At 48.4% G+C, this 12,974-nt stretch overlaps 1 protein-coding gene across 1 annotated transcript in view; it reads left to right on the forward strand.

The window, feature by feature from the left end:
* Positions 1-12,974, forward strand: part of dnai3 (dynein axonemal intermediate chain 3) — a gene marked incomplete at both ends in the record, with an annotated part of 84,928 nt that overhangs the window by 39,163 nt on the left and 32,791 nt on the right. Inside the window, 7 exon segments of the mRNA XM_079739407.1 lie at positions 149-339; positions 508-624; positions 1,137-1,318; positions 1,834-1,958; positions 2,638-2,727; positions 3,272-3,364; positions 5,741-5,860. Of these exon segments, the coding sequence (XP_079595533.1) occupies positions 149-339; positions 508-624; positions 1,137-1,318; positions 1,834-1,958; positions 2,638-2,727; positions 3,272-3,364; positions 5,741-5,860 (918 nt within the window).

Here is a 12,974-nt window from a genome sequence, read left to right on the forward strand (position 1 = left end):
TAATTCTACATGCTTGTCGTATATCTGGTGTGATCCTCCCCAAACACACACACTCACTATATAAGCTTTTGAGCGCCTTGAGAAATGTATTAATTAATTCTTATTTATTATTATTACAATACAAGCAAATCTATGCCTCCTCAATCAGCTGAGATACAGGGTCTCCAGGGCACGGAGGGACTTTGGAGCTCCCGTGAGTTTCTCTGACCACGTCGCGGTTGATGACATCCACAAGTGTGTCTCATTCAAGGATGAAAAGTTCGCCATCAAACTGATGGAAAAGGAGTGCGAGGTTCAGGCCATTCCCACTCTAATTAACAGCAGCGCTCAGACAAAGTGGTAGGAAAATTAAACATTGATTTGATTATAAACATATATAAATCATTAAACTGTTTAAAACATGGCACAATTGGTCAAAAAAGTAATGTTGGATTATGTTGCCAATGCATTCAGACAGTTTACGGTTCTGAGAAATGTCTAAATGAAATTAAAAATATTTTTTCACAGGGAATATCCAAAGAATATGTGCACACAGTACGAACCGAGAGGGTTTAGTATGGAAGAAAAAGAAAACTATCTCCACTCTGAGAAGCTAAGAAAGTTTATGAACTCAGTGTCCCCCAGGTAAAACTTTGGCTGATGGATGGCCTCTCTTTTCTGCACAGCACTGGGAACATTGTATTTCATGGTTGACCAAATGCTACTTGAAGTTAGTATATCATACAGCAGAGGCGTTCGACGACTCACACCCATTGTTAGTCTCAGTAACTGTCTCAAAGGGCTTCAGCTGTGATCAGATGACATAATATTATTTTTTCATTAGTTGGATGATTACATGCAAAACAACACATACACTCATATATAGCATATTCGTTTTTCTTTGTGGTACTGCTTTTAAAGTGATGGCGTAAGTGATGGTGAACAGGAGAGATATCTGTTGAATAACCATAACATCCCAGAGGGATGTATTCACTAGTCACTTCAAATCAAATATCTTAATCAAAATATCTAAATGTCCAAAATGATCTTATAGTCAGCTAGTAAACATCCTAAAAGTCAAAAAACGCAGTACTTCATTCCGCTGCATTGTCGCCGTAATGTGATTGTACTCTACTTGGGGTTTCTGCATGTTGCAGTGTTTTCAGGGCCCTCCAGCAGAACCACATAATGGACGTGTTTGTGGATGACTGGAGGACCCTGGGTGAAGATGTGAGTGGGAAGGTGGATACCCACCTCAAGGAATACCAGTCCTTCACTGATCTCAACTACAGCAAAGATAAGACCATCAGCCACATCAACTGGCACCCCAGCATCAATGGTGAGACCCCCTGACCCCACCCCTAATCTGCTCAGAGAAAGGGGGGGGGGGGGACAGAGAGGAAGAAAGAGAGGGGGTAGAGAGAGAATGTTCACCGGGAACACTTCTTTGTTTTTCTAGGTCAAATTCCTTAACTGATTTATCTGAATTCACCTCTGAAATTGCTAAAGACTATTATGCTATATATATTTGTAAAGTTGTAAACGTTATCTATATACTGACATATCCTTGGTTTCAAAGGCACCACCTATTGCAGGTAGACTTGCATCTTGTATCCACTTTGGCTAAGTAGTCTGTAAATAACCAACCATTTTGGGGCCCAATATATTCAACTAGTTTCTTCAAATTAAAGCCTCAATATTGTCATTCTCAAATAGACAATCAGACCGGTATGAAAGCTGCTAAAATGGGGTGCATGAATCATATTATCATTGTTTTAAGCTGGGGAGGAGCACTGCTTATGTGCAGTATAGAACGTGGCATTAGAGGTGTGTGTGTGTGTGCGTGTGCCACAGGTATTGTGGCAGTGGCCATGGTGGAGAGAGCCTCCCTTGAGGAACGCATCGACAACTCCACTAAGCTGCTCCTTAAGCACCCCCTCGTTCTTTTCTGGAGTTTCTCTGACCCCATCAAACCACAGGTATCTCTCTCTCTCTCTCTCTCTCTCTCTCTCTCTCTCTCTCTCTCTCTCTCTCTCTCTCTCTCGCTCTCTCTCATACGCATTGCTTTGAAATGTCATTCAGCATCACTTGTGTGTTTGAGATATCTGAAACTTCTCCATCGATCTACCTCCCCCCAATGAGTGATTAGTCATATTTAAAACATGAAGCACTAAAGTTCTATTGCTTGATGGACAGGAGCGGGCCATGCGACCTGAAGGCTTAACTTTTATTATAGTAGCTAGAATAGATCATATAAAATAGTACTAATAGGAGAGACCAAACAAGAGATTATTTATGGAAGTCTATATCAATTTATTCAGTGTAAGGCTGCTTTTACTGCTGCTTGAAACGTAGCAGCTTAGCATTCAAAGAACCATGCCACTGCAGCAAAGAAAAAAAAAATCTGGTGAAATCATACTGTTTGTGTTGGGTTGCATCATTTAAATTCCTCATAGAAGAGCCTACAATAAATTATAGTTTGAGAAGGCCTGGTCCGAACACCAAAGTCTCAACTTTGAAATGCAGTACCTCTTTTGTGTGTCTGTGTGTGTTTGTGTGTGTGTGTGTGTGTGTGTGTGTGTGTGTGTGTGTGTGTGTGTGTGTGTGTGTGTGTGTGTGTGTGTGTGTGTGTGTGTGTGTGTGTGTGTGTGTTCACAGTTGCTGCTGGAGTGCCCAGATGATGTCTTGGCCTTTGAGTTCTGCCCCTCTGATCCAAATATTATTGTTGGCGGCTGCATGAACGGCCTGGTACTGAGTGTGACTTGTGTGTGTCACTCTGTTCATCTTTGTGTGTGTGTGTCTCTCTCTCTCTCTCTCTCTCTCTCTCTCTCTCTCTCTCTCTCTCTGCCTGCTTCTATATATTAACCTCCAACACAGGTCTCCCAGGTCCTCTGTTTTTTCTTTATGTCTACAACAACAGAAAGTTTAGATAAATTATATTTTTGTCATTTATCCTTATTTTTATGGAATGAAAAACATTGATACAACCCGCATCTTTTCCATCCGTCCTCTCTGTTTCTCTCTATCCATTGTCTGTCCATTACGTGAGTCTTTCCTTTCATTGTGTCCTTTATTGTCACTGTTTGCATTTGGTGCACAACCCCAAAGTACAAGAACAAATACAATTCACAGTACGAAACCTTTATTATCGGCCAATCAGGAGCCTTTCATTGCTTAAAGGGCTGTTTAAATTGCCAATCATCAGATTGAGGTTTTATGTTGTACTCTATGAAGATGTGTGGACTTTGATGTTAGTGTTTGGTATTAGTTAATCTGTTGTGTGTTGTACCAGGTTGTCCTATGGGACATCTCCGCCCATGTGGATCGCCTGCAGGGAATACGTCCCTCTGGTGGCCGGGGCACCTCGGTCAGCACCGAAACCTTCGTAAGCGGCCTATATACATACAGTGATGCCATTGGATATGCCCTGATGGGACCTCACGGTGTATGTCGTTGACAGAGTATGGATAGAGTGTTGCCTCTGGCAACATGGCAGGAGATTGAAGTAATGTCATCCTAAGAAAGAGGCCATTAATGGCCATCCGTCCAAGTCCCTAAATGTATCGAAAGTTGAGCAAAATGAGCCTTCAAGCCTTTAATGAGGTGAGGAAGTGGAAGTAGTTGATAAACAACCTTAAAAATGTGTCAACAACAACACATTTACATTTTTGGACCTTACCTTTGGTTATTATTGTTTTCTTTACGGTCTATTTTTGTCAAGGCAACAATAAATGTTTTTCTAAAAATACTAGAAGTTTGCAAACACATCAAAAATTATTCAACCATTTCTAAATTTTTAGCACCTCTGTGAACTGCATTTTATTATCTTTGTGAAACCCACAAGCCCTAATCGGCAATCAAAATATCCCAGCCACAAATAATATTGACAAAATTGTTTCTTATGATGACAAATCAATTCCATTAAGCATCCCTCCCTGAACCATATCTATATAATCCAAACCTTCTAAAAATACACCAGACAACAAATGCAATATTGCAAGTGAATTCGTCTTTAAGATGGCAATGCTAAAGTTTGGGTCATGAAATCAAGGATCTCACCTGTGTTCCCTGCCCCCTCCCCCCTCCCAACCCTGCTTCCCCGTCCAGGTGTCGGTTTAAATTCACTGTTTATTTTCATAATTACTCATTCAACAACAGTCTCCATTCCTCTCTCCATCCCACCCACCACCAGAATCATCAACAACCACTTTCACTTCCTTCCCAGTATGTTTGCAGTCTTGCAAACAGTCAATGTGTTATCAGCTTAAAGCCTTATTATGTTCTACAGCTGAATTGCTGTGAATGGTATGTTTTTCAAACACTTGTTGGTCATCTTCACCCAGATGAAGCCAGTCAAGTCATGTGAAGCCACATCCAATAATATTGATCTTCCCTGGTGTCCGTCCCCCCTCCCACACACACACATAACTCTGTGGAGCTTGTGTGGTGTTAGACCAGCTGTATGTATACACGTCACAGGGCAACGTTCAGCACACTCTGTGCCTCAGCTACAGTAGACTAGGGAAGCCTAAAGTGCCATATACACCGGCGACAAAGGGCGTGAGTCAAACCAACCGCCCCCATTATTTCTGACGTACAACAACACACCGGCGACGGCTAGACACGCGCCAGGGCTTGGCGGCGCACCGCCCTGCGATCCTTCATGCCATTGTCCTATTGCATAGCGTCGCCGCCCCTGAAAAAGCGTATTTTTAAAGCTGTTTCGTACATCCCAGCTTGATACAAGGTCCTGTACATATGGAGATTGTTGCAGTGGATGAATAATTCGAAATGCAAAAATAATGAGCAATGACAGTAAATAAAGTGACCAAACCGTGAACAATATACCCGGCAGTACATAAATCCTCAGCCTAGGGGGGCACCTACCCCCCCACTTCCTCTCTATGAATTAATGGGACTATCATTGTAAGCACAAACAGGATCATGGGCATCAGTCCCATATATGTTGGCAGAAAACTGGTATAATAACGTTATGGCAGCCTACCAACTATGTTGGTCGATCTGCTGCTTTCAAAACATAATCTCAACGGCCCTGCACGGAACGTAAAATGCGCACCGCGGCGCTGCGGCGGTGGTGTTTTCGGCTTAATATTATATCCCTGCTAGCATAGTGTACCAAAGTGTTAAGATGCTATCCTTGTCTTTAAAGAGTGAATTACATCACTGTTTTAACACCTAAGCAGATAGGGATCGAAAGTTTGCAAACTTCATTTTTGTTTCTAATAATATAAATGTCACTGTGACACCTGCTTCACATTTAAACATGACCTATTAACAATCCAACTATTGATTTTCCAACTATATCTAGGCCCATATAGATGGATAAACTTCTAGGTATGTTGATGATCAATTCAATAGTTAGAAAAGCTATATTTATTTATATTTAAGAGCTTGTAGAGCCCTTCATGCAGCACAATGTGGAGACATCTCTGTGCATGTTTAAACAAGGCAAGGTGAGAGATAGTCTTGTATTGTTAACTCGTAACAATGTTATCTTTATTTTTTCTCATCTTTTTTTGGACAAGGTATAGATTTTTTTCTCCATATTTTGTACTTACATTTGTAAGTTCCACTTGTTAAGCCAATCTAACAGGATAGCTAAAGCTGATTTAATACAAGTGTGGCCCACTATGGTTACCCTAGAATTCCTGATTGACTTGTCAGAGCACTGCCAACCCATGCAGCACTATTCAGCACTTTACCCCTTATGTCTTGCTTTTCTTTCCTTCCTCCCCGCAAGGACCTTGAAGAAAAAAGGAAGAATGAGGTCCCTGTGGTGCACTACTGTGCCATCTCTGCCATTGAGAGCGGCCACAAAGCACCAATTACAGACGTCCAGTGGCTTCCAGAAACCTTTGAGGTGAGGGAGAGCTGCTGTAATGGCAAGGTTGGGGGGAAAGGGATAATGTCAGAGGAACACAGTGCCATCCCATTTCTGTGCTCCGTTTTGGTGACATAGTTATAGAATGGTTAAAAGGTTTTTTGTTTTTGTCATATCCAAAACATGGTTTCTCCATCGTAATCAGTTTCAGCAATCACTTTATAGAAGTCATTTGAAATTAATATGTTTCCTTTTCAATGTTGATTCTTCTCATGGTCCATTTCAGTTATACTGGTAAGTCTATATATATATATATATATATATATATATTTATATATTTATATATATATATAAAATTAAGAATATAGTTTGTCCATCACCTCAATCAATGGACTTTATTGGCATCGATGGCTTCAAGGAATTCACTTGAAATGCCCACAAGGTAGGAGTGACCTTAAAGGTTGTATCAGCGATTCTAGGCCGAAACATAAATAATCACATTCAACTGATCTTTCCTCACGATCCGCTAGCTGCCCGCCCCATAAGCAGGCCGTCAAAAAAACGGGTCTCTGTAGGCAGCTTATGCTCTGAGATTGTACAAAAAACAAATGGTACTACCAACCACTCAAAACCAAAATAAATAGTACTCCAATCAATCACCGACAAGGGCTGGGTGTTGTGGGGTTTTGTGCTGCGGTCATGATAGTTTTTACTGGATGCACGAAACATGGAAGGGAGGGGCGAGCTGGCTATGTTTGTTTGGGATCTCGCTTCAAATACAGACGGTGACAGATGGTTATTGTTAAGGTATATGACATATTTATCTGTAACTTCGTGGCCACAGAGTACGACTCAGCGTATTGGCTTTGTGTGCACATGCGTGTGTGTGTCTGCAAATGTGTGACGCATGTGCATACATGTATTTTAAATCATTCAAGGAATGCTCATGTGACATGCATTAAGAAGTGCACTTTATTGATGCCTTCTATAAATCAAACGTAGCACCCGTGGTCTTAGCTGGAATGGGCAGATAGGATGCTAGCATCAGTCCAGGTCCTTAAGAAGTTAAACACTAATGACTCACCAAGGGAGTTGGTGTTAGGTGAACAGGACGTGGGGACCCAAATGCTGGACACAGGGAGGCAGAGACGGGGTACGTGGAACGGGATTTATTGACAGGCAGGCGAGTAGTCAAGCAGGCAGGGGTCCGGTAACGGGCAGGCAGTCAGGCAGAGAGGGGTTCGACGACAGGCGGGTAGTCAGGCAGGCAGGGGTCCGATAGCGGGTAGGCAGTCAGGCAGGCGAGGACGAGACGGTAAGCGGGTAGTCAGGCAGGCAGGGGTCCGGTGTCAGGTGGGGAACTACAAGAGAGAAGAGGTGGTTACCACAGGGGCAGGCTACGAAGCAGGGATTCAATAATGCTGGTAGGACCGATACTGACTATGTAGACGTAACGACGAACTGGCGCCGGCTGAGGGGAAATCCCCGGCTGAAGTAGGGAATGGAGATTACAGATTGCAGCCTGGTGTGCCGGGAGAAGGACCACTAGCGTCAAGTAATCGCTAGGTGGCGGTGTTGGACCGCGTAGCAGGATGCAGCGTGACAGTACCCCCCCCTCTACGGACGCCTCTCGGCGGACGCCCAACACCAGACGGATGGTCTCGATGGAAGTCCCGGACGAGCGAGGCATCCAGGATACTACTCCGGGGAACCCAGGAGCGCTCCTCAGGACCGTACCCCTCCCAGTCAACGAGGTACTGGTGACCCCGGCCGCGGCGACGGACTGTCCACGCCGGGTGGTTGTTGATGACCCTGGGTGGAGGTGGGGGCGGAGCGGGGGGAGACAACGGGCTGGTGGAGACAGGCTTGACCTGGGAGACGTGGAAGGAGGGATGGGGGAAGTCGGAGACGAAGGGCACAGGGGTTAATAACCGTCTCAATCTCAAAAGGTCCAATGAAACGGGGGGAGATCTTGGGCGAAGTACCCTTCAAGGGAAGGTCCTTAGCCCGAAGCCACACCCTCTGTCCGGGAGCGTACTGGGGGGCGGGTAGACGGCGCCTATTGGCCTGCAGTTGGGAGCGGGAGGGTGCACGGAGCAACACAGCGCGTGTGCGCTTCCAAGTGCGCCGGCACCTGCGCATGTGGGCCTGAACTGACGGGACTGAGATCTCCTCCTCCAACTCGGGGAACAGGGGTGGTTGGTAGCCCAGTGAGGCCATGAACGGAGATAAGCCGGAGGAGGCGTTGACCAGCGTGTTGTGGGCATACTCGACCCAGGGAAGCTGAGAGCTCCAGGAGGAGGGACTGGCGTGGGAGATACAGCGGAGTGCTGCCTCCATCTCCTGGTTGGCCCGCTCCGATTGTCCATTGGACTGGGGGTGGAACCCGGAGGAGAGGCTGGGTGTGGCCCCTAGGACCGCGCAGAATGCGCGCCACACCTGCGAGGTGAACTGAGGCCCCCTGTCAGAGACGATGTCCGCAGGGATTCCATGAAGGCGGAACAGGCTGTGGTGTTACCCTCGGACGTGGGCAGACCGGTGACGAAGTCCAGGGCGATGTGAGACCAAGGTCGGCTAGGGATGGGGAGGGGCCGAAGCAGACCGGAACGGGGGCGAGTCGAGGTCTTATTCCGGGCGCAGGTTGTGCACGCTGCAATGAACGCACGGACGTCCGCATCCAATGATGACCACCAGAATCACCGGCGGATGAAGTCCAAGGTGTGGGTGACTCCTGGGTGACAGGTAAGTTTGGAGGAGTGGGCCCAAACCAGTACCCTGGACCGTACCGCGTCTGGGACGAACAGGCGATTCGGAGGACAGGAACCGGGGTCTGGCTGCTGCTTCTGCGCCAGGCGTACCGCGGCCTCAATCTCCCAGGTGAGTGTGGCGATCAGACAAGCGGGAGGCAGGATGTTTTCGGGCTGGGGGGACAGGGCATCCGGCTTACCGTTCTGGGAACCGGGACGGTAGGTGAGGGAGAAATTAAATCTACCAAAGAATAAGGCCCACCTGGCCTGTCGAGAATTCAATCTCTTAGCCGACTGAATGTAAGCCAGGTTACGGTGGTCGGTCCAGACTATAAAAGGATGGTCCGCGCCCTCCAGCCAATGCCGCCACTCCTCCAAGGCGAGCTTGACGGCCAAGAGCTCGCGGTTACGACGTCGTAGTTCCTCTCCGGCGAGGACAGCCAGCGGGAGAAGAAGGCACAGGGGTGGAGCTTGTGGTCGGAGGGAGAACGCTGAGAGAGGACCGCGCCCACTCCGGTGTCAGAAGCGTCAGCCTCCACCACGAACTGGAAAGCGGGATCTGGTTGTACGAGGATGGGCGCAGATACGAAACGCTTCTTGAGATCCCGAAATGCGGTCTCGGCCTCCTGAGTCCACGAGAAAAGGCTCTTGGTAGAGGTCAGGGCTGTGAGGGGTGCTGCGACTTGGCTGTAGCCTCGAATAAACCGTCGGTAAAAATTGGCGAATCCCAAGAACTGCTGCAATCTCTTGCGGGTTGAGGGGGAGGGCCACTCGGCCACCGCAGAGACCTTGGAGGGATCCATCCTTATCTGGCCCTGACCGATTATGTAGCCCAAGAAGGAGACGGATGGCACGTGGAACTCGCACTTCTCCGCCTTAACATAAAGTCGATTCTCCAGTAATCGCTGAAGAACCTTCCGAACATGAACCCGGTGCTCCTCCACAGATCTCGAGAAGATCAGGATGTCGTCAATGTATACGAACACGGAGCGATTCAACATGTCCCGGAGGACATCGTTGACCAGGGACTGGAAGACAGCGGGGGCGTTGGTGAGACCGAAGGGCATGACCAGGTACTCAAAGTGGCCCAAAGGGGTGTTGAATGCAGTCTTCCACTCGTCTCCCTCCCAGATACGGACCAAGTGGTATGCGTTACGCAGGTCAAGCTTGGTGAAGACCGTGGCTCTGTGGAGGGGGATGAAGGCGGAACTAATGAGGGGCAAGGGGTACTTGTTCTTCACCGTGATGTTGTTCAAACCACGGTAGTCGATGCAGGGACGAAGCGAGCCATCCTTCTTCCCCACAAAGAAGAACCCCGCTCCTACCGGTGAAGAGGATGGCCGGATGATCCCAGCGGTGAGGGATTCCCTGATGTACTCCTCCATAGACTCACGCTCGGGCCGAGAGAGATTGAACAGGCGACTCCCCGGGAGAGGAGCTCCGGAAAGGAGGTAGATTGCGCAGTCATAAGGACGGTGGGGGGGCAAGGACAAGGCGTGGGCCTTGCTGAACACCTCCGCAAGGTCGTGGTACTCCTCCGGGACGGAGGACAGGTTAGGAGGTGCGGCGGCAGACTCGAGCTCTGGTGCCCGAGGCGACTGAGCGGACCGCAAACACTGGGACAGGCAGTGCGTACTCCAGGTTGTTACACAGCCTGTACCCCAATCGATCTGGGGGTAAAACACAGTGTGTTTTAAACCAGGGGTAACCCAGAACGACCGGGGAGAAGGGGCTGGAAATCACCAGAAGCGAGATGGACTCGTGGTGATTACCTGAGACGAGTAGGTTGACCGGAACGGTACGGTGCTCCACCCGCGTGAGTGTCCTCCCGTCTAGCGCCAGGGTCTCGATTGGGGGGTCAAGCGGAACAGTGTCGATCTTCAAACGAAGAACCAACTCCTGATCAATAAAACTCTCATCAGCTTCCAGGAGGGGACGGGAGACCGAGGGGTTACGGGAGCGGCTCGCCAGGATCCCTCGGGTTACTGGCAAGCCCGTTCTTTTCCCGAAAGCGAGGGACAGGATGCCCGGGGATGGCCCGGAAGACCGCAGTAGAGGCAGGAACCGGAGCGCATACGGTGTTCCCTCTCCTCGGGGGAGAGATGCATGCGACCGATTTGCATGGGCTCGGGAGAGAGTCCCCGCTCGGGACGGGGTGGAGTGGAAAACAAAGGGGAGGGTTGAGGTGTTGCAGGTGGTCCGAATGGGTGTGCGGAGGACAAGCGTAGACCTCTCTCTCTGCGGCGTTCGCGCAAGCGATTGTCCAAGCGAATGGAGAGAGCGATCAACTGATCTAGGCTTGTGGATTCCTCCCGAGAAGTCAGCTGGTCCTTGACGTCATCGGCGAGGGCATTTAGGAAAACCCTTTGCAGAGCTTCCTCGTTCCAGCCGCTCTCGGCCGCAAGGGTGCGGAACTCAACCGCGAAGGAGGCGACAGGGCGGGATCCCTGGCGAAGACGCAGAAGACGCTGAGAGGCCTCTTTGCCCCGGACCGGGTGATCGAACACCTTGCGCATCTCCTCGGTGAAGGTGAAATAGTCTGAACACACCGCGGAACCACGTTCCCACACGGCGGTCGCCCAGGCGAGGGCCTCACCTCGCAAGGAGCCGATCAGATAGGCGATCCGTGACTTCTCGGTCGGGTAGGTCTGGGGCTGTAGCTCGAAGACCAGAGAGCACTGAAGAAGGAAGGACCGACAGGAACCCAGGTCCCCTTCGTAGCGTTCAGGGGCTGGGATAAACGGCTCCCGGGAGGAAGCCGATGGACCAGGAGCATGGAATGGGGGTTCCGGAGAGACGGGGCGCTGGGAGTGTACCGAGACGGTCAACTCACGGAGGTTGGAGGTGATCTCCTGCAGGATCTGCTCATGCTGCCCCAGGAGTGTCCCTTGACGGGAGATCACCTGGCGGAATGCCTCTGTGTCCGCTGGGTCCATGATGGCCAGTTCGTACTGTTAGGTGAACAGGACGTGGGGACCCAAATGCTGGACACAGGGAGGCAGAGATGGGGTACATGGAACGGGATTTATTGACAGGCAGGCGAGTAGTCAAGCAGGCAGGGGTCCGGTAACGGGCAGACAGTCAGGCAGAAGGGGGTTCGACGACAGGCGGGTAGTCAGGCAGGCAGGGGTCCGGTAACGGGCAGGCAGTCAGGCAGAGAGGGGTTCGACGACAGGCGGGTAGTCAGGCAGGCAGGGGTCCGATAGCGGGTAGGCAGTCAGGCAGGCGAGGACGAGACGGTAAGCGGGTAGTCAGGCAGGCAGGGGTCCGGTGTCAGGTGGGGAACTACGAGAGAGAAGAGGTGGTTACCACAGGGGCAGGCTACGAAGCAGGGATTCAATAATGCTGGTAGGACCGATACTGACTATGTAGACGTAACGACGAACTGGCGCCGGCTGAGGGGAAATCCCCGGCTGAAGTAGGGAATGGTGATTACAGATTGCAGCCTGGTGTGCCGGGAGAAGGATCACTAGCGTCAAGTAATCACTAGGTGGCGGTGTTGGACCGCGTAGCAGGACGCGGCGTGACAGTTGGTGTCGGTTGAATAGATTAACAATTTTAATGCCTTCTATCATAAAACATTGACATTGATACAAAATAGAGCTTTTGAAAATAACAAACAAAACCAAAAGAATAAGTCCTTTGTAGCTGGATTCCCCAGCTACAGTACTCCTTGGGAAAGGAGTTGGTTAAGGAGTCAAGGAATGTCTAGTTCAGGGGGGGGTATCCGGATATGTGTGTTTCAGTTTCTCTTATTACTACCCGGGTAGGTTAGTATGTATCTATCTGTTGTGTCTTATCTGTAATGAAAGAATCTTCAGAATCGTCTGTGGCGGTGTTCACGGCTGGCCACGCCGTATCCAACACATCCACAGCTCTATTGGGCAAAGCTCGCCATCGTAGATTCAATCTTCCTGGGATCAAACAAAAAAATCAACCTGCACAAATAGTGCAGAATTATAAGTTATCTGGTACTATTCTGTATCAAACATGAGATTTTACTCATCTATATTACAATGTATAACCAAAAACCAAGGTTATATTTATAAATATAATGAATTGTCACCTATCAGAACAATTAGTATTTAAACCACAAACAATGAAATACTTATCTTGAATTACAATATGTCCGAGTATTTAATCAAACAATTAATTATTTATCTTTTTTAAATCATGTTGCTAACTTAACATTTGTTATTTAAACTATTTTATACATGTTCATGTTTTAACCATTAAAATGAATGAAATTAATCATAAACTTTATTTAACAAGTGCACTATAGTCAACAAAATGAATTCAATCACCCTTAAAGTGGGTTAAGTATGCAAAACAATGTCCATCAGTAACATCAAAATAGGTGCATTGCTCCTTTAAGGTTTCATCATCATGTCTATGCTGTTCTACTA

The sequence above is a fragment of the Pollachius pollachius genome (assembly GCF_949987615.1).
Source record: "Pollachius pollachius genome assembly, chromosome: 7".
NCBI lineage: Eukaryota > Metazoa > Chordata > Actinopteri > Gadiformes > Gadidae > Pollachius > Pollachius pollachius.